This window comes from Lipophrys pholis (assembly GCF_963383615.2).
Source record: "Lipophrys pholis genome assembly, chromosome: 8".
NCBI classification, from domain to species: domain Eukaryota; kingdom Metazoa; phylum Chordata; class Actinopteri; order Blenniiformes; family Blenniidae; genus Lipophrys; species Lipophrys pholis.
Genome location: NC_137630.1, coordinates 15,008,847 through 15,030,117, shown reverse-complemented (window position 1 = coordinate 15,030,117; position 21,271 = coordinate 15,008,847). Strand labels below are relative to the sequence as shown.

The following is a 21,271-nucleotide window of genomic DNA, read 5'->3' as shown; positions in this document are numbered from 1 at the left end:
TTCCACATTCTTCAAACTGGTAGCTGAATCAAAAACAGATAAAGCTAACATTTTTTTGTAAATTTGATCAATTGACATTTTAACTTTAACCACACATGAATTCAATCTTGTAATTATTCTGCAAAGTTTATACACCCATGGTAGTATTTGCTGAATTTGGAAAAAAAAAAATATATATCTATATATAAAAAAAAAAAAACTGTGGCAATGACACTCATTCAGAATTGAGGATTAAGATATGGGATTACTGCACATACTGACCTGTGCCGTGCACTTTTTGTGATTAAATGGGATCAGGGCCAGCAAGAAGTCCAGGCTGGATGAGTCTTTCTCTGTCAGTTTGCTGAGCCTGCGCGCTGCGCTGCAGTAGTTCTTCTGCCAGGCTTCCACCACACCCACCCGGGCCTGAGCCACTGCATCTCTGGGATCCTGGCCAAATATCTGGCACAGATGAGCTGCTGCCGCCTTCACTTCACCTGTAGCATCAACATAACAGACGGACAGACGGTAAACAATTAACAACAAATGCCACAATTCTTTTATTAAAAAAAACAGCTGAAGCCATGACCTACATGCCAGAACATTTTTAGTTAAATCAAAGATAGCACGTGAAATTACATCAGTCACACTACCAATCTCACCTTTAGCATTGAGTATGTCCACATAGAGAAGATGCCATCTGGGATCTCTGCAGTCGGTCTTCATCAGAGCTCCACCAATTAGAAAAACGTCTCTGAGCTGCTCTTCATGGCAGGGAACAGCATTAGTGACCACAGCATCTGACAGATTGGAGCGACAGAACTGATGCAGCCATTCACAGACCAGCTTCTGCGCCCTGTCCTTCAGAGACAGGATGTCTTTGGTGACAATGTCAGTGTTTATCTGAAGTGCTGCCAAGATGTCATGAATGCACTCCTAAGGGAGAAACCGGGTTGGAATATATATTAAAGTTTAACATTCATGTATAATAATGTCCTGAATTATTGCTTTTTATCTTTTATGGGCCCTTTTTTTTTTTTTACCTTCTGTAGATTCAGCATTAGATAGGTGAATCCTCTTCCACAGAGGGCTTGGATGTGCTTTGGATGCTCCTTCAGAATGGCACTGAAATCAAATATGGCAGTCTTTCGTTGGCCCAGCAGAGCGTAACACCTCGCCCTCTCCAGCAGGGAGTCCACAGCCTTTCCGCCTTGGGGAGACCAGTGACTTGATTGCTTTTGCAGCATTTGCAGTACTCTCTCCTTTAATTGTCCATTCCCATATGTATATTATTATTAAAAAAAACAAACATAGATCTAGATGCAGAGAATAATAATGTGCTCCACTTTAGAGCTGAGAGAACAAATGGTCTGCTTTGTCATCAGTGTTTAAAAATATATACTTCTGCTCCCCCTGAAACAGCCAGAGGAAAACTTCTGCAATGTATCCACCTTTCTCTCCTCTATTACTCCTTGAACTAGATCTTGGGAATAAAATATGCAGCCCACAGGCCAAAACAGACCTACAAAAAGATCTAATTGGAACCACACCATGGCCTCGCTGAGTGTGACAGTATGTAGGAAAGCATTACCTGCAGAACTGTAAATGTGATGATCGCACCGTTTCAGTCATAATAGAGGTCAATACGTTCCACTGAGACTCAGAACTAAACCACTTATGGCAATAATGTTTGTATTGGAGAGATCAGTGACTATCGGCAGGGAGAAATTCAGACTGCACTTTCTTTTCCTTTGAAACATCTATAGATCTTGTAAGAAGTGGATTATTGTGAACTTTAAATAGGATGTACTTGAGTTTTTACCAATAAAACACAGGCAAAACATTTGAGTTTTACAAGTTATTATGCTGATAAAGAAAAACTGACCACCATCACTCTTCTATGAAGACCCCAGGCAACTTGATCTGACCTCTTGTCAGCTCTTTCACCTCGTTTATCACTTGAAAGACTGTTTGCTCCACTTAGTGACATTGACAGGAATCCTACCGTCTGAAGGCCGTCAGCTCTATCTCTAAAGACAGGTCATGGTCCTAACTGAGACAAAGCATCCGCACACAGTACATACACATGCTTATCTGGATTCTACCTATTTCGTCTGCTTTTGGTGTTTTCATGATTCCCCGAAGGTTGGCTCCTCATAATTGGGATGCTGCTCTCGCTGAATAATCTAAGACAGTGATTCCCAACCTTTTTCCTGAGGGACCCAAATTCTAATCATGATAAATGTAGGCGACGTCACCGCCACCACACCCTCTACCATTAAAAAAAACCGAATCGAAGGAATCTCATAAACACACTATATGTGAAATACACTCTCTTTGTTATATTCTGGAACAATGAGTTTTCTTTTCTCTGAGGATAAACCCTTTGGCTTTACAAACCTTCTCGGGGTGTTTGGTGGACCATTTTGTCCATTGCTTCAATGAAGCCATATTCTGTATGTAACTGTATTGATACTCTTTTTTTTTTTCCTTTTGACCAATTCATCTTTCTCTTCAGCCTGACACACCACCATTTTCTATCCCCTTGCTATACTTTGCGAGTATACTTTTGTGCACATTGCAGGCACTTTTAAATAGGTTTATTCAAAATATATTTTCAAATGAATTATACGCTTTTAATGTAATTGCCTAATTTTAGTAGTTTTGTGACATAAATTAATTCAATGCTGACTCACTTACTTTTGAGACATAAAAAGATGCTTCACCCATTAGATCAAGAGGACTTCACAACCTCCATGGGGGTTACGGCCACCTCTTAACATATCTGAGGTATTTTTTAACTTCATCTATAAGAAACGCTCTGCACCATCCTCAAGTCCACTGACTTCCTTCCAGCTTCTCTCCAGAATGTCTTCAACAATACTGCCATCCAACTCAATTCTAACTGTGTATATCTGGGCCCTGAAATTAATGCGACTCCTCTAATCTAGATGAACATACTACTGAAGTCATCAATCAGAGGCAGAGGAGTGAATATTGGACTGTAATCACCAGTGGCCATGATAGCGATGGAGAGATAAGCCACAGCCTCCCTGACGACGCCCTCCTCTCTCGTGCTGTCCAGGATGCGTTTGGCTACCGAGTGGCAGTGACCCTGCAGCAGAGCTCGGTCCTTCTGTTGAGCCACTGCCAACAGGGGGCGCAAGCAGCTGGTGTCCCCACACAGGATGAGCTTTTTCAGCAGCTGCAGAAAACACAAACATACATCGAATTTTCAATCATTAATTCCATAACAACTATATGATAACTGCAAGGTATTCAAAATAGTAAATATACTCTGAGATAAGCAGAGTGTAATCAAACAAACAGCGTTACAGCATTTTGATGGAATAGATATTAAAACTATAAAACTTCATGAATATATATTATAAATTAAACATTGTTTGTATGTATTTTTGAAGAAGAAAAAATATATGATGAATTACGAAAAATACATCGTCAAGGTAATTTCTGTCTCAAATTCAGCGATAAAGCTCATTGTGAAGAAAACATTGAGATTAAATATTTCATTAAGCATTCTAATGCTTATTGGTTCCAGCAGTTCTGTTCGTCATGTTTTAGCCTTGTTGTTGTTGTTGTTGTTGTTGTTGTTGTTGTTGTTGTTGTTGTTGTTGTTGTTGTTGTTGTTGTGTCTGTGGTTGTTATACTGAAGCAAGATAAGATTAGTTATGGTAATGTTCTACTCAATTAGAAATTAAGGGAATTTTTTTAAAGCTGTTGTAGATTATTCTTTCCGTATCCTTATTTGTGAACACGAGCAGTGTGAAAAGGACTCCACGGAGTAAATGTGTTGAATGGGAATGGCACACAATCAACAAGTCACTATACGAGCACTACTTAAAGTCCATTAAATAAACCTGATTGGTGTCGTAAAGGAAGCCTCTGTGCAGCTGCAGCATGGCGAGGCGAGCCAGGATTGGTGCTCGGGGATTGGAGGGCCCGATGGAAAGTAACAAGCGGTATGCCTCCTCCACCCGGCCAAGCTGGTAAAGGGCATCTGCTGCAAGGATCCGAGGCCCATCAGTGCTGGGTTGGAGCTCCATCAGCAAAGCGGCCAAAGACTGGACACCAGCAGGAGTCCTACTAATGCAGGAAAATGTACAACACCAAGAAAACAGTCTACGATGAGAGAACATGGATGAGGAGTTGGCTAAAAGAGGGATGGCTGAGTTTTGCTGGCGCTCATAATCTTTGTGGCAGCCGGTTAGGCAAGGAACTCTACAAATCACATGAACATGGTGGAGATTAGGCTGGTGTTACTTCTCACAATAAGTAAATATCTAAAACAATGAATATTCACTCAACAGTTGAAAGGAATCATCCCATCTTTAAAATATTTGGCACCACCTGTGCTTATCCTACTGTGATGAGTCGAGTGAACTGTGGGTGAGAGAAATATTGTACCCAGATCTGTGATTGCGTGTCTTTGCCGGAGCCCGATGCTGTTCCTCCTGTGGGGGCTGCTGGGAGTTTTCAGTGGAAGTGGGCTTGGATTTATTCTCTCCAGTCCCCTCCAGCATGACTCGTCCCTGCTCCAGCAGAACAGTGAACAGTAAACCACGGTAGTTCCATGGCACCAAGCAGCGGACCGTCAATGCTGTTTCCTGAGGATGGAGCCTGCTGGCTGTCACATAGTCGAGAGCAGTGAGGTAGTTTAAGCCCCCCATCATGCGGAGGAGCCCCCGGCCACACAGGGCCCTGACACAGCTGGACGGATGTGGGGTGTTGTGTTCAATCACAGCCTGGAAGTCTTCTAATGCGCCATTGTGGTCATTAGAAAGAAGTCGTGCATATCCACGGAGAACCTGGACAGTGTTCTGATAGCTCTGCTGACCTTGTGCAGCCGCGAGCTGGCTACAGATAGAAAGGGCCTCTTTGTGCTCCCCTCTGAGAAGCAAACAGTCTGCCAGTCGCACCCGCAGCTCTCTGCCTCCCCCGTCCGGCTCTAGAAGACACAGAGTGCGCAGTTGAGTGATGACTGGGTCCAAGAGTTCAACTCCGTCAGTGGATCGCAGGTCTTCACGGATCAGAACCCTCTCTCTGTAACTAGACAGGCCTCTCTCCGCCTGCTGCCGGAGATGGCAGCGGGCAGTAAACCCAGTACCATGATCTGTGAAGAGTTGTTGGAAGTAAATTCGGGCAGTGGCAGGGTGGATCTCAAATGCTTTTTCCAGATCTCGACACTCCTCCGCACCTTTTCCACCTGCAGAGAAGCAGGCAGCTGCACGGCGGGTCAAGAGTCGTGCTTTCCTCTCAGCAGTGTCTTGGCATTGTTTCTCCAAAGTACTCTCTGACATTTCTTGACCATGATGCAAGAGAGCAGAGTATACCTCCATACTGTCCCCAAACTTACCAGTCATATACAAATATGAGGCATAAAGTTCTTGTACATCTCTATGACTCTGTGCAATAGCCTGCAAAAACTCAACGACTGTAGATAAGGCGACATCAAGCTTATCGGCCTCCTTTGTGGTCACTGTGGACTTGCTGTCAAATGTCAGAGCGGGATGTTCGAGCATCAACTGATCTGTAAAGGCCTTGATTATTGTGGGTAGGTGTCCTCCTTGTCTGCTCTTCACCAGTTTCACAGTTTCAGATGTGCTATTTCGATAAGCTTTTAGGTAAAGCTTCAGTCCCCTGAACCGGTGAGCCTCTGAGAACAAACAAGCCAGTGCTCGGGTTATCTCCAACAAAACGCCGGTCGAACCTTCTGAGGGAAGGTTCTGTCCTCCTTCAAGCAGCGTAGTGCAACGGGCATAAATCTCCTCACAGCTATGCCCGCCACTCTGAAGGAGAGACTCCATTTTGAATATGGTGGCCGACAGATTGTTGGGGCTGAGAGTCGACAGGAAGACAGCTGCAATGCCTTTATTGAGGCCCAGAGTAGGTTGTTTCTCCACGTGACGGTTCAGCCAACTCTCCAGAGTGGAGATCACCCCACCCAGGCTGGACTTGTCCAATTTCCGCATGTGGGACACGGCAGAGGTGGCGTGAGTCCTGAAGGCAGACATGTACAGGGAGGTTGCCCTCTCCAGCTCTCCAGCCTCAAGAAGTTTGTCACCATTGTCACACAGTTCTGCGACATTGACGGCAGGTCGTACCAAAGCAGTCATCATCAGGCCGGTGGCCCGCTCTCTTTGTTTTGCACCTTTAAGCTGTTAAAGGCAGAAAAAAAAGTTCAAAATTACCAAGACTTCATTTAAAATGTGATTTAAACATGTTGGTGAAAACTGGGTTTCCTTTGAAAATGAGACAGAGGTTTCAATGAGATCATCTGGGTTGAAAAAGCTCAGACAATGACATTGGAAAGTGCTTTTTAATGAAGTAGCTAGTTTAAAAGTGCACATATAAATACATTGGGTCCTGTATTAATACATCGACCAACAGGACTTTTAACCAACTTTCACAAAACTTTCACATTTATCTTAATAAGGTTTTTTGTTTATTTATTCTCCTTTCGTCTTTCTTAATAGCTTTATTTGCATGTATTTCATAATCTTAATCACCTTTTTTTTAAGGGACCAAGCTTGAAAAGCCAGGTCTGGAGGCAAGGACCCTATTGTTTTTGTAATGTTTCTTATTTCTGTTTCTTATTCTGCCGCGTCAATATACCCACATCCTACCCCCGAAACATGCTCAGATTTTGACCAAATTTGGCATGCTTTTCAATGACATTTTTTAAATAAAAAATGACACAAAAACCCCAAAAAATTGATGTTTAGGGATTAGCTAGATCAGAGGTTGGTTGTTTTTTTTAAATAAAAGCCCACACATTTTTCAAAATCAAAGGGATTTTTTTTTGTTAAAACCTTCCAAATTTATATTTGATCAATGTTTAAATGGGCAAGAGGCCATGATTAGGCTGATCCCGAGGGGCCAGAGGCCAGACTGTGAGGTCCCGATCAAGGCTGCTTGCAGCTTTATTTTTTTACTGTATTTTCTTATTTTATTTGTAAAGTACTACGAATGGCCTTGTTTGTGAATGGTGCAATAGCAATTGCCTTGCCTTCCAGTAAACTAGGTTTATGTGACAACCTACAATTAATGCTTGTTTCATGCTTATTGTTAACCACTGACACTGGCAGAGATGTTTCCACGGAGCAATCAAATACAGTAAGTATCAGAGGACGTATGAGATATGGGTACCAAAGTAGATTTACTGTTATTGATTCCATACTATTCAACTCAATTTAAAGTAAAAGTATAGATTTAAAATAAAATATTCACTTAAAAGTACAAAACACTTTTATGAAAAAGGATTTATCAGACCTACAGTTCAATTTCCTATATGAAATAATCATGTTCAAAACACATTACTTTTTTACATCAGTGAGAAATGGTGGTACACAAATGAAGGCATGGAGCAGGAATGGGCTTTGTAAAGTGATGGTCAGATGTATTAAAAATATAAGAATCAAAAGCTTTGAATATTCATTCAAAGGTATTTATCAATTTGTGATTTTAAAGTAGAGATACATGGTGTAAAGGTATAAGGTACAAATACAAGAAATGTGGCAAAACTAACAAACACATTTGTTTTGCTTTTTTGTAATAAATAGAACTAAGTGGAAACGCATTGAACAAATAAAAAAACACAATATTTGATATGTGATATAATGTATTTATTATATTTTAAATTTTTTCCACTGTGAAGCCCACAGTCAGCCGACCTGCTCTTTTAACTTTTTGTGACAGGAGACTTTAGAGAAGTCTGAATAAGAGACACACAGATACGGTCTCTTTCTCACATTTTAACCGGAGCAGAAAAACCTGGGCCCCATTTTTGTAATTCAAGAGCTGTGGAGTCTCGGTTGCCGGGACAACAAGTGTCCGCTCGCACAACAGAAGCTGTGGAGAGAAAACCCTTTTTCTCTGAACATCTGCAACAGGTGGAAATGTGACTTGAAGACAACAATACAAGTTTAAAAAAACAAAACGGAAAAAAAAAAAAAAACTAACGCAAAAAAACTGACCGTGATAAGCGTCACATCCCGGTAAACTCTTCCCGACTCTTTCTTCTCTCTTCTCTGGATGGGACCGGTGTTATGCAAAGTTTTGCTTGTCTGCCGAGAGTCCCCCTCCCCCCCATGAGGAATGCACGACTCGTTAACGTCGATCAATTTAAAGTAAAGTCAAGTTGCTCTTTTCAATTATTTCACTTATTTCATGGCACCTATTTCTGACTGGGATTAATTATTTGTGAAATGTTCCAACACAAAACTACATCATCCAAGGACAAAATATGGGTTGCAAAAGGAAAACATGTTTTGTCTTCACTTTACCGGGTTTTGTAACGTTTGCATTTATGTTTTATTTCAAGCCAGCCTGCTGTAAAATTACATGGCGGGGGCCACATTCGTCAAATAATCATTGGTATTTTCAAACGCAAGCGCGTCATTGCATCTACTTCCGCGGTAGGGATGCATCAATTGACAGTCGTGCAGAACTCAGCATAACACCCAGCCGCTGGCGATCCTGTGCGCGCGGCCCGGTTGCCAGTGGAAACCACAAACGCTCGTGAAGGAAACCGCAGAGAGTCGCTCGGAAATCACGAACATGTACACGTCAGGCGATACAATCTTGTTTCTTCACGCAGGCGGACCCGAGTGGTTAGAACATTCTAGGAATGCAGAGAACGGAAAGGGTTGTGAAAGTGGAAATTAAAAAAGCAGCCATTCCTCCCACCGGAAATTCTATATAGTTCAGTTATAAAATCCTGCAAATGCATAAATACTTGCATTTTTTTTCCTGACTGCTTCAACAGTCTAAATCGCCACCTTTTGGTTATTTGAACAAGTATTCATGTGATTGAAATAAAACAAATGTGTATATATATATATATATATATATATATATATATATATATATATATATATATATATATATATATATCTTTACCTCTTCCTGCAAACATAAAGTAGCTCCATGTGGGACTTATTATTTTCTTACATCCAGGGGATATGGACAATGTAGGACAGCTGTTCTTTGTGCTGAGACAGAATTTGCAATTCATGAGGTTGGTCTAATCCACCTCAAGAATAAAAGCTCCTAAAGCACCCTGCCTGTGTCTACTTTGAAAAGGGCCCCATGTTTAAAACTGCGCAGCAGCTGCTGCTGTTCAAACAAGCAGTCCACACTCCCACCTTGTGGCCAAACACATATAATGACCTTCTGAAATATGTGCTGTACCTTAGCTTGTGCTTCTCGCCTCATAATAAGAATTTAAATAAAATAAAGCAGTGTCAAAGATGGATGGATGGAAGGATTGTATAAACGTAGATAACAACCTCCGGAAATCCTAAAAATTCTGCACGCACGACGTACAGCCACCCAAAACAGTAAAAGGAGGCAAAACGTTCATGTATGTCTCTTTACCAAGGGCAAAATAACATAGATCTTTACTAGGACATGATTTGAAAACTGACACCTCCCTTTGGAAAGTCCATGTCCTTTACTGTCAGTGACTGAACTGACAAACAAACTTTTAAAAGTCAGATACCCAGACACCACAACAGACGGCTAGCTGCCATAAATGGAATGTGTGTGGTGAGGAAAAACCCAGACTCGCCGCACACTGACACCAATAACTTGAAGGAAACTGAGAATCTGACGTCCCTTTGGGGATTTTAGTTTTCCTCCTTTGCAAGTGTGATTAAGAAGAGCTTCAAAAGAGTTGTTACACCAAACGCTCACGTCACACGAGATGAGGGAGATGTCAGACTCGGGAGGGGAATGATCCATGCCGGCTCTCTATAGGCTTCACAAATACTCTGAAAATATTTTTACACTTAAAATAGAATTCAGACTGAGGATGTCTTTAGTTGGATTCATAAAGTTACAAAAAAAGAAAATACAGTACATTTCTTAGAGGAAGTACAATTTCCATAATGAAACTCAATACACAGGCATAGAGTACGGTATATTTACATTGCAGCAGCGAAACCACAGATCCTTCTGTCTTTACGTGACGGGCACAAAAAGCTGGAGGTGACGTTGTGTGTTAAAGGAAGCACCGACAGTAGCACAGAGTCAACAGAAGGGGATTTCCCAAAATCATGTTTTGAGTCATCTCTCCTCCTCCAGTAGGCAACAAGAACATTACATGTACATGAGCCGACGTGAGGCATTTGAGGGAGTCTCTCGATGTTCCAAGCTGCATCTTCTCCTATATGAAGGTCCAAGTGACAAGGTAGAACATTATAAAGCTGGTAATCACCATCACGAGGATCCTGTTTGAGTCACTTATGACATTCTTGCGGTTATCTATGGTACAGACACTAAAGTGTCCTGCATTGCTCCACTTAAACCACAGTCTGTGGGACCCCTGCAGGTCAGTGGACCTTGCTTTAGCTCAGATCTCCACGGCAGTTTCTCCAGGCTCTCCTGCAGCAGCTGGGCATAGCCCGATAGATCCATGTAATGTAAGGCCGAGAAAACGTCTCCCATGCCCGCAGAAGAGCGCTCGCTCCATAGCCTCAGCATCTGGTATTGCTTCTCTATGAAGCCCTGAGCCGAACCGGCATCCAGCTCCACCCGCTCCATCTCATGGTCAGCCACGGAGAGCAGCCGCAGGAACTCCTTCCACCTACGCAGAGGCACCGCCTTGATAATCGTATAAAGGACTATGGCCGGCCAGTGATCTGACAGCTCTTCGTGTCTGGCAGCTAGAAAAAGGAGGAGAGGAGAACAAAACACATAAGCGACGGTTGGAAGATGACTGCTGCGACTCTGTTGTCTGTTCTGCACACGTGTTAAATATATGAAGCTCACTGTATGTCCACAGCCACACTTAGAAAGTTCCTTCTAGCAACCAACAACATAAAAACTGTCAATGATGTAATAAAATAGACAATCCCATCCACTATACCTATATCTAATAAGCAAACTGTACAAAACCTGCACAAAATATTTCATTTACAAGAGATGCAGCATAATTTATGTGGTATTATATATATTTGGATTTGCCATTACATTTTGAAAGGATTTATTTTTTTTTTTTTCAAAACACAACTTCAATCATGCAATAACTTATTATATAAAAAGCACTGATTCAAATATATTATTATTACATTATAAGCAAGTTATTACATTATGGGGCTTTATTATATTGAAAAGGGCCAACATTACAACATTATTGGTGGGTATTAATGTTATTGGCCATTAGACAGTGAAGAGAGGAGATTTTGTGTGGTATGAGGAAAATGTACTTTACTGCTCACAATGGAAAAAAAGGCCAAATGCTGGCCAAAATGTTTCATTATCTGTTTCGTAAAGCATCATGGAAAAATTCAAACTCAGTGGAAAGGAAAGCGTGAGGTGAATGCCAGGTATTTAAGGACAATATTCTCAGATTTTCTTTTCAAGCGTTCAGCTCAGTTGTGAACGTCTTATCATGTCACTGAGGTCCTAAACTGGTTTTAATGTTTTCCCAGTGACTGAAGGCAGTTAAAAAAATAATAAAAAATCCAAACTAAAATAAATACATAAACACACTAACGAAACCTTTCGATACAAAGGTGATAAGGATTTATTATCTGATTTGCCATTTCCCTTGATGTCGTATTGCTGACTGATGTGAAAACGTGAGGGGGCGTGCAATTTCCCAGTTTCCACCTCCGCACACACAACTGATGTGCGATAAATGAGCTGCTGAATAAGCAGCTGAACAGCACAGCACACCGATGATAAGACGGAGGGACATGTTGCTGTCACTTTTTAAAATTTCATTTGGTTTGACGGTTGTATTTTCACCCATCCGTCCATATTTCCTTTTCATCGGTCTTGATTTACTAATGGATGATTTAAATGTCAGTTTGTGAACGTAATGAGATGCACAACGATTCTAAGAACCACTATGAGCACTCTGGTAAATCAAGCTTGAAATACTTCCTCTTGTTTCAGGTTCAAGTATTTCAAAGTATTTTTCAAGAACACATGTTTGATTGTACTTGAAACATGAGAGGAAGGAAAGCAGATTTTGTGCCTAAATAAGTACAAACTCCCAGGACTTGTGTCATTGAACGAGCAAAACTGACATATATATACAGTACATACATACATACATACATACATATATACATACATACATACACACACACACACACACACACACACACACACACACACACACACACACACACACACACACACACACACACACACACACACACACACACACACACACACACATATATATATATATATATATAACACTATTTCTTGTTGAAACAGTCGGCAATAAAGTATTGATATACTACAATAAAATCTCCATCCATTCCTGGATTTTCTTTACTGAAACTTTACTACCTTGTTAGTTCAAAATAAAACAAAGAGATACTGTGCTTGTGTTGTTGAGTTAGGACAGTGGCATTGTTATCTGTTATCGTGAGGAGCGCTGTCATCTCCAGCCACAGACCCCCAGTTTGATTCTCTGCTTTGATGGCTTTTCTCTATTGAGTCTGCATGTGCAGAGTCTGCAAGTGTCTGATAAGCAAAACAAGTCCCATCCACGCCGTAATTATGTGATCTTATATCAGGTGTGCAACGTAGGAGTCTAAAAAAGTTTGCCTGCTGCATTCTGCTGTTTTCTTTTTGTCATTTTCGGCCCCATTACAGGTCACGGGAAAAAAACAATTTAAAAAAAGGTCTTGGCTTAAATCAATTCTATTATAGTATGTTATTTACTCTGCAGAAAAAGAAACACTATTGACCCCACCGGTTATTATCGTACACATTGTTTTAAGGTTATTGTATGTACCACTCAGTGTTGTACTGGTTAACAAACTGGCCTCACAGAAAATGGGGTTTCCCTCAAACATACATTTGAGTGTGTGTGATTGCAACTCTCTTTGTGTTTACCTTGTGATGGACTGTCTGGAGTGACGTCCGCCTTTGCCCAGACAGTGTCAGCTGGGACCATTAAACTTTGGATAAAGCGGTTTTTGAAGATGGATAAATGAAGCAGGTCTTGTTGTGGTAGCAGACAGAGGGCAATAAAATGACCTCTGTTGTATTTTTAAATGACGTCTGTCCCGATTGTAGATGGGTACCGGTCAGTTTAAATGAGAATAAATAGCCACGAAGGTAAGATGAGTGTCTCCTCATCAACAAACTAAAAATGTATACCTTAAACTAACAAATATATATATATATGGACTCTTACCTGTGTGGTCAGTGTCTGGTAGGAAACGACTTGTGAAGGTCAGATGAGCCTGTGAGGCTGCACTCTGATTGAGAGGCATCAGGGGAGCTTCCTCACACACCTTAATTGTCTTGAAGGAGAGGAAATATGTAAAGTGATGAATGGGATTATTCAGCCGTTCTGGAAGCCATTAAATATCTATTTTATATTAGATTCGATTTCAGTTCAATGTACCTACAAATAATCAACTTTCACCATAGTGAGAGTTTAATGGGTTTTTTTTTATAAATGAAAACGTTCTCACTATCCATCCACAGTACCGCTTTTATCTGCGCTGATATTTAAACACAACACAAAGTGCATGAAAGTGAGAACGAACCAGTGTGGTCGGGCTGCTGCCTTGATGACTGTGTTGTTCTGTTTGGAGAAAAGCAGATACGATCAGTCCATTTCCTGCTTCAAGGGTGAGAAACAGCCAGTCAAGAAACAAGAAACATTTGTACACCCAAATTTACTGGCATTTCTGTAAAAGACCTGACTTGGGTAAGAAATCATATGTGGCATTTAAAAGTGCAGGGGAAGTGAAGGTTCAGTTGAACTTGTATGTGATTTAGGAATCAGAAAGCTCCAATGAATGTCCACAGAGAGAGACATTTACAGAAAAGTCCATGATGTCATAAAAACATATTTATAGTTTCATCCATTCTGTAATCTTACTGAGAGATGAGATGTAGATGCCAGTTTAAGGATTTCTGTCATTTCTGTACTTCCGTGTATGTATATATACATATAGAATACTCAGATCACACTCCAATTGGAGAAAAGTCCAATAAATTAATATATTTTTAAGTGTTCTCAATATTTCTGTCCTAAAAATCTAGGGGGGGAAATGTAGAGTTGTTTTTAAATGTTTCTAAGTCATCGTTTTAATGTTCCCATTGAGAACAAAGTGGGTGGTAAGTGGCCCTCTTAATTGAAATGAGACATCTTTGTCTTAAGACAAGTCTTGAGGGGTCTTTGAATTTGCTGGACAAATGATTTACACTTTACATAAATGTTATGGTGTACAAAGTACAAATGACTCAAATTTTCACATATTAAGTGAATACACTTCACTACAATGTGGTTACCTTTGCACTTCTGGTCCTCAACGGGCAAATTCTTGTCTGCACTCCAGGGGAGACAACGTTCGTCCTTTCGGAGCATGTTCTTGGTGAAGAGCAGCAGGAGCCAGACGACCACCACCAGCACCGCCGCCACCACCGCCAGCAGCCACAACATCAGGTTGTCTCCTGTAGACACACAGAAACACCGACGTAACTCTACCATTCCTCAAGTTCAATCAAACACTGACGGTGGATGTAATGTTCAGCAACTAACTACAAAACAACAGACCAAAAAGTTGTTTTTTGATGAAGACATAGAACTCAGAGCCAGCCTTAACTCAATACAGGATTTGTGGCTACCAAAGCTGAACACACACTTGAAGCAGAAGTGTGTGTTGTCGTCAATAATCGAGTTCACAAAGTCACAAGAAAAAGAGCCCCCAAAGAGCAGCAGTGAGGGATAACATGCAGTCTGATTCTCACGTTTGGTTGCAAATACAGTCAAATACAATGTTATCACATCACAGGATTACAGAGAAGGGGACATGGTGCAATATTAAATAAATCAAACCAGCACCATATCTGTGAGTCCATCCATCCGTCCATCCATCCATCCATCCGTCCATCCATCCATCCATCCATCCATCCATCCATCCATCCGTCCATCCATCCATCCGTCCAGCCGTCCATCCATTCGTCCATCCATCCATCCATCCATCCATTCATCCATCCATCCGTCCATCCGTCCATCCATCCATCCATCCGTCCATCCGTCCATCCGTCCATCCATCCATCCATCCATCCATCCATCCATCCATCCATCCATCCATCCATGCATCCATCCATAGATATTATTATCATATGATCTCGCATCATTACCAGTAATCTGTTGGTCAAACCTTCATAATCTTCAGGAGATGTCAAAGAATTAAATCTCAGCCAAATCATAAAACCTAGAAGGGTCAAATCACAACCTCCTCTCCATTATCTTCGTTGAAGGAATACATGCAGGCTCAGTTGTATATCGATTGTCCATCTGGATGATTTCATTTCTAATAAGGCTCGCATCAGCCACACCCAGACCGTATGTGAGATGCGTCAATGAAATCATTTTCTTCTCAGTGAGCAGCACAGACTTTAAGGCCACACAGCAACTCAACAACATGACATTTTCCACCTTACACTACACATGTTTGAATAATGTATTCAGAACAAACACAAACAATACAATATTTTTTTTTTTTTCTTATGTAACCTCAAATAGCTTGGGTTTGTCAATAACTCAACATTCTCCTGCTCCTAGCCTATGATTCCTATACACCGGCAACTGTTGAGAGTTCACTAACCTTCTTTTGTGCTTTTTCTTTGAGCGGCTGTTGTAAGTGTAGTGGTAGCTGTGGTGGAGAGTTGATTGAAAAATGCTTCACATTTCCTCTTGCATTCTGGGTTGTTCAGACATATTTTCCTGAGAAAAAACCCCCCAAAGATCAATAACCAGAATATGAAGCTCTGACAGCACATTTCACATTCCTGTCAATGGCACCCTGGCACCCAAACTAATTGTCATTATTATTTTTTTGCACAAATAAGACAGCTAAAGCCTCCCATTTAGATACCCTTTGTTCACATGAAAAAAGCCATAGGGCGTAAGCTTGTTGAGGTACGTGGGCATCCGGCAGTATGTCACATCAGCCACATGCAAAAGTCGAAACGTCTTTTTTTTATCTATGCTCCTTCAAAAAACCAACGAACCGCAGCACAGCCGTAGCAATGTCTTACGTGTAACACTACTTTTGTAAAGTCTTTAACGAAGCTGCTTGTTAAAAATTGAGCCTTTCAACACCCACAGCTGTACTATTCAGCACAGGTAGTGCATTTCCTCAGGAAAACCACAGGAACATCCAGTTCCTTAAACAAGCAACAAATAAAAAGAAAAAAAAAAGACATTTGGTACAAAATCAGAAGGTTTTCCCTCTTTTCAATTGAAGGCTACTGAATTAGTTCTCTTCTTAGGTTCACCACACATATATTTGTTGATTTATGTGTAGAAATCTGAAGAGCACATGTTTTCAATCCGTTTTAGAAGGAGGCTGTGACATAAGAAATTATGTACAGTCTAGACTCTAGAGGCTCTGTATTCGGAAAAGGCATCACTTTGACCCTCAAATTTTCCCCGCTGCTGCTTAACTGCTCACCCCATAAACCGTTTTTTTGGTCGTGAAAGAATATCTTAAATAGAAAAAAAAAAATTTTGTTCTGTTTTTATTTGACACACTCAAAGATCTCCCACCTCAGGCAAGGTTGGCATTTACAGTCAGAATGTTCAGCGTCTGAAAAATTACAAGAATATCACTTCAATAATAAATTTGTGATAAACGAGAGAGAAAATCAGAAAAGATGGCAGCTGAATACGAGTCAGCACTGTTTACGTCACTCACCATTACAATAACCACATTTAACGCAGACAGAGTCTTTCTTGTAGTATCCAGTTTTACAATCACATTTTCTGTTGCTGTTAAAGGCACATTCTTCTGTTTCTTCTTCCAAAACTGCAAAAGAAAAAAAAGTGATTCTGTGAAACAAGATTCAACGCTAGAAAATACTGAAAGCCCAAACTTGTCGGAGCACTGGTTAGCACAAAGCTCATTTTCAAGTACAGATCCGCGCTCAATCTTATTAGCTGGCTGAACTAAGACTTAAGGCATGATCGATGACAAAGTAAAACTGGGGTTGTATGAGGATGTGCACGAAACCCTCTTATCTCAGACACCACGCAGACATACAGTGTCTGCAGCGTTTTGAAAATTATGAAAAGAAAGAAAGAAAGAAACTATTCCAACGTCACATAAAGTAGCAGGACGTGAATCAATCAACGGTATCTTTACAAGAAAGATACATACGTGGACATGGCGTACACCGGAAGCACTCCTCATAAGTGTTATTTACTCCTGTGTATGTGTCATTGCCACATTTTTCACACAAGTATTTTCCAGCTTGGCCATTGCAAGGACTGCGATTGTAATATCCTGAAAAAGAGCAGAGGAAAAGAAAGACAGTGAGTCCAGGTGATAACCTCATCATAAGATCATTCATCCAGAGTGTGTTCTTGAAACCTACCACGTGGGCATTGAGCGTAACAGTTTTGGGAGTTGTTAATTAGTTCTGCCGTCACTTTGTGAACCTGTCCGCTGGAAACGATGCCAAATATCAGATGGAAAACCTGAAACAAACACTGAGGTGTGACCACCACGGTACAGTGTGGAGGAAGATGGCGGAGGAAGATGCTCGCACGCCAACTGGCTGGCGATTGTGACACAAGAACTTCAAACCAAAGGGCAGCTGCAACGGAAACACGGCTTCCTACCACTTGGCGCATCGAGGGGCAATTTTTCACCTTTTCATTTTTCAACACCTTTGCCACTCTGATATTTGTGAGGGCGATTATTTGTCAAGCCAGATCTTATCTTGGTTTGCTGTGGCGTCGTGACAGAAACACATTTGACAGAATGGCACGCCATGGCTTTAGGTTGGTCGTTCATTTAGTAAATGTTGAAGTTGTAACTGGAGCATGTAAAGCATCTTCCAAAGTGTATCATGATATTCTTTCATGATTGGAGCTTTTTATTTCATTTTTTGTCATGGTGTTTGTGGGAGAGCTTTCCAACAGCCCCTAAAGCGGAGTGGCATGGTTTTTAAACGGCTCGACAAAGTTATGCAAAGAAAATATAGAATTTCTCTGTCGACACTTTATATAAACTAACAACAGCAAAGACGTCGAAGGCATAAAGTCGGAATGTAAGCTCTGAGACAGGAGTGCCTGCTCTCATACCCGCAATCTATAAAAAGGAAGGACACGCTGCACTTTGTAAGCGTATAAACATGTCGCACGTCATTTAATAAAAAGTCCAACAGTAATCAAACTTTAGTTTCTCATTCGAATCGAACGCAGCAACTGTGTTCTCTAAAGCTGGCCTGTTGGTATGCATGTCTGTCAGCTTCAAACGAAGGGAATATCTATTGGATGTGCTCTGCGGAGGACGGGCAGTGGGTATTCAAGATCAGGGCAAGAAGCCTTTCAATTTGCCCTTCATTCACACGCACAAGGCATAAACTGACAACAAATCAACATCATTTATGAGAAAAGGAAACACATTCTAGGCTTTTTAATTAAAAGATGCTTTGTTGATTGGCTTGTTGGGATTATGTGTATCATCATTCTGGGCTTGTTATTATTCTCATTATTCTCATGATATTTTTACAGTTGAATTATTTGTTATCTGCATGTCATGGCTGTGAGGGCATGTTTTTAGACAGAATGTGATTTAATAACATCTATAATATAAAATATTTGATGACTTAAAAGCGACTATACATATTTCTAGTTTGTTTGTTTGTGTCAGGATTCGTTGGTTCCTGTCCTGGCAGTTTTATGTTTTGTGTTCTGTTTGTTTTGGTGAGTGTTGTGTTTCTGTTCTGTGTGTGGTGTTCCTTCCTCCCCCTCGCATTTTGACAGCAGAGCAGGCGCAGCCGTGGGGGAGGATAACTCGTTTCACCTGTGGCTCATCAGCGGCTCCGCCCTTAAAAGCCTGGAGCTGCCAGTGGTCGTCGCCAGTCTGTGCTCCTGTGAGGGTAGTCGTTTGTGCCAGCTCTCTCGTCAGAGTTTTGTCCCCTGGTGATGATCCCTGAGCTCGGAACAGTTCCTGTTTTCCTGCGGACTCCCGGTCCTCGCCATCCTCTCCCATCCTGCACCGTGGAGAAGCTTCTCTGCACTGGTTGTCTGGAAGCTGAAGGATCCCCCAATAAACTTTTGAGTTTTTCCCTTTCAAATCTGTCCAACATTGTCTCGTGTGTTCTGCATCTTGGGTCTGCCCCCCCCCCTGGAATCATGACAGAACAGACTGGCCAGAATGCAGACACCGCCGGAACACACGCAGAGGTCGCCAAGCTCTGTCATGCTGTTTCACAGCAGGGAGCCCGTCTGGGTCAAGTGGACCAGGCACTTCAAGCCATGATGACTCAGATACACGCCCAATTTCACCGTTTGGAGCAGCAACTGGATCACCTGCCGGCTGTCGCCTCAGACGCTCCGGCTTCATCCGTCCAGAACCCCTCCGCACCGGTAAAGCCACCCGAACGCCTCCAATCACGGATTCCTACGCCAGATTGTTTTTCCAGGGATCTGAACCATTGCCGGGGATTTTTGCTTCAGTATGAGCAGGTGTTTTCACTCCAGCCAGCTGTGTTTGGAGCCGACGCAGCAAAGATTCAGTTCATTTTAGGTCTTCTGCGGGACCGCGCCCTTACATGGGCTGAGGCAAATAGTTCTCCCACTCCACTAACCCACTTTAGTTATAATGACTTTCTAGAGGATTTTAAGTTTGTTTTTGATCATCAGAAGCTGTTCACTTCTGCTCCGGTGTTGGTACAACCAGACCCGGAGGGACAGTTTGTGGTGGAGGTGGACGCCTCGGACCCACACTACACATGTTTGCTCTGCCACTGGACTGTCTCAGTTTGTTTGAAGCCTCCCTAGGATACCAGCCCCCGTTGTTCCCCACTCAGGAGGATGAGATCGCCGTCCCTTCAGTTCAGGACCATCTTCGTCGGTGTCGGAGGCTGTGGCGCGAAACCCGTGCTGCCCTCCTCCGCTCCTCCGAAGAGAATAAGCGCTTGGCGGATCGCCGACGTTCTAAGGCCCCTTCCTACACACCAGGTCAGGCTGTCTGGCTCTCTGCTAAACATGTTCCCTTGCGTACAGACTGCCGCAAGCTCTCTCCAAAGTTCCTGGGTCCGTTTCTGGTGGAAAGGATCATCAATCCCACCGTGGTGAAACTGAAACTCCCTCGGTCCATCCGGCCTTTCATGTCTCCCAGCTCAAGCCAGTGGAAACCTCGGAGCGGTGAAAGTGTTACGGATGAAGCTGATGGAAATTAGTTATTTGAGGTTTGTGAGACTTGGACATTCAACGTCCTTAAAGCCGCTCAATTAAGCAGAGAACTAGTTATGGGTATTTCAGCTATCATTAATAATTATTGGGTGCAGTACAAACTTGAAATCAAAGCTGCGGGATCATTGCTTAAGGGACCATTTCTATTACGTCTCTATCTATATACAGCTGCTTGGTACACATCCTGAGCACCACAACTGGGATGTTTTGCAGTCAAACTTAAAGGTCTCACACCTCAGGCATGTCAAAGTTTAACTCTTAAATTAATGTCCCAATACACATGACAGAGTGATTCAGTCACAAAGAAATATTCAGAAACATTTAGTGACCTTATAATAAATGATGCAGGATATGGATTCAAATTAAACATCTTATTACTTACCAACATATAATCCATGATGTTAGGCAACCAGCTTTGTGTAAGTGGCATATTCACTCAAATGAAAGAATAGTTAAATAAATCTAGGTATCACCAGGAGTGAGCCTGATCAAATTTCACCATGAGGGTGATCATCCTGACACACGCTCGTCTATTGATTTCATCTGAGCTGACACAAAATACACCGCTGAAGGACGGATATGTTAGTGTGAGGGCTTCGAAGAAATGATGACGGAAACAGGAAACACGGTAAGATAACCTACACACACACAGCAGCTACTGTTGGTGGCAACGTCATCGATGTTCCTGTACATTGCTTCTTCTTTTTTCCTTCAGATTCTTCAGAATCATTAAAGTGACGACAAAGAAAGTGACACAGACTGACTCAGTAGCGCCGCAAGGATTCAGTTTCATAGTATGCACAGACACCCACCACCCCCTACACACACACACTTACATTTGCGGTATTATGATTTCAATTAACTTCAAAATGCATTTTGTAATTTACTGCTCATACATACAAATCACAGTGGTTTGAGTCTTCACTTGAATTGAATTGTCATATATTCTTGTTCATGTGGGGGTTTCCTCCTGACATTTTGATTTCCTCCCACAGTTCAAAAACATATCAAAAGAAAAAAAACAGGCACCATTTATGTTTTTTAATCAAGCGATCTTATCATCCTCTTATTTCAAGA

At 41.7% G+C, this 21,271-nt stretch overlaps 2 protein-coding genes across 7 annotated transcripts; both read right to left on the bottom strand.

The window, feature by feature from the left end:
* Nucleotides 1–102: 102 nt before the first annotated feature.
* Nucleotides 103–6,113, bottom strand: ttc34 (tetratricopeptide repeat domain 34; the record flags this gene model as incomplete). The annotated part of the gene is made up of 6 exons (XM_080470041.1): nt 103–915; nt 1,023–1,189; nt 2,992–3,184; nt 3,858–4,083; nt 4,405–5,203; nt 5,708–6,113. 6 exons carry the CDS (start codon nt 6,111–6,113, stop codon nt 232–234), a joined length of 2,475 nt encoding a protein of 824 aa, XP_080326167.1. The 3' UTR covers nt 103–231.
* A 3,495-nt stretch (nt 6,114–9,608) lies between these two features.
* On the bottom strand, nt 9,609–20,854 carry LOC308113854 (tumor necrosis factor receptor superfamily member 25). 6 transcript variants are annotated; one of them, XM_080470376.1, is made up of 11 exons: nt 20,577–20,739; nt 18,801–19,031; nt 17,365–17,467; nt 17,148–17,273; nt 16,686–16,796; nt 16,538–16,577; nt 15,594–15,712; nt 14,272–14,433; nt 13,521–13,597; nt 13,163–13,271; nt 9,609–10,664 (listed from the first exon to the last, which is right to left on the bottom strand). In XM_080470376.1, the coding sequence occupies exons 1-11, from the start codon at nt 20,622–20,624 to the stop codon at nt 10,264–10,266; spliced, it is 1,527 nt and encodes a 508-aa protein (XP_080326502.1). In that variant the 5' UTR covers nt 20,625–20,739; the 3' UTR covers nt 9,609–10,263. The 6 variants fall into 6 exon arrangements, with proteins under 6 accessions (XP_080326502.1, XP_080326507.1, XP_080326505.1 ...); XM_080470377.1 differs by having other exon boundaries at nt 9,795–10,664; nt 13,521–13,558; nt 20,577–20,744; XM_080470381.1 differs by lacking the exon at nt 18,801–19,031 and having other exon boundaries at nt 13,521–13,558; nt 20,577–20,803.
* Between the last annotated feature and the right edge of the window lie 417 nt (nt 20,855–21,271).

Bases quoted from the DNA above. Each gene is read 5' to 3' on its own strand.
- LOC308113854 (XM_080470376.1), bottom strand. From the start codon at position 20,624: ATGCCACTTACACAAAGCTGGTTGCCTAACATCATGGATTATATGTTG. The intron at 17,468-18,800 runs GTGAAACGAGTT...TGTTTGTTTCAG, and splicing joins GAGCCGCTGATGAGCCACAG to GTTTTCCATCTGATATTTGG. The intron at 15,713-16,537 runs GTGGGAGATCTT...GTTTTTTCTCAG, and splicing joins AAATGCCAACCTTGCCTGAG to GAAAATATGTCTGAACAACC.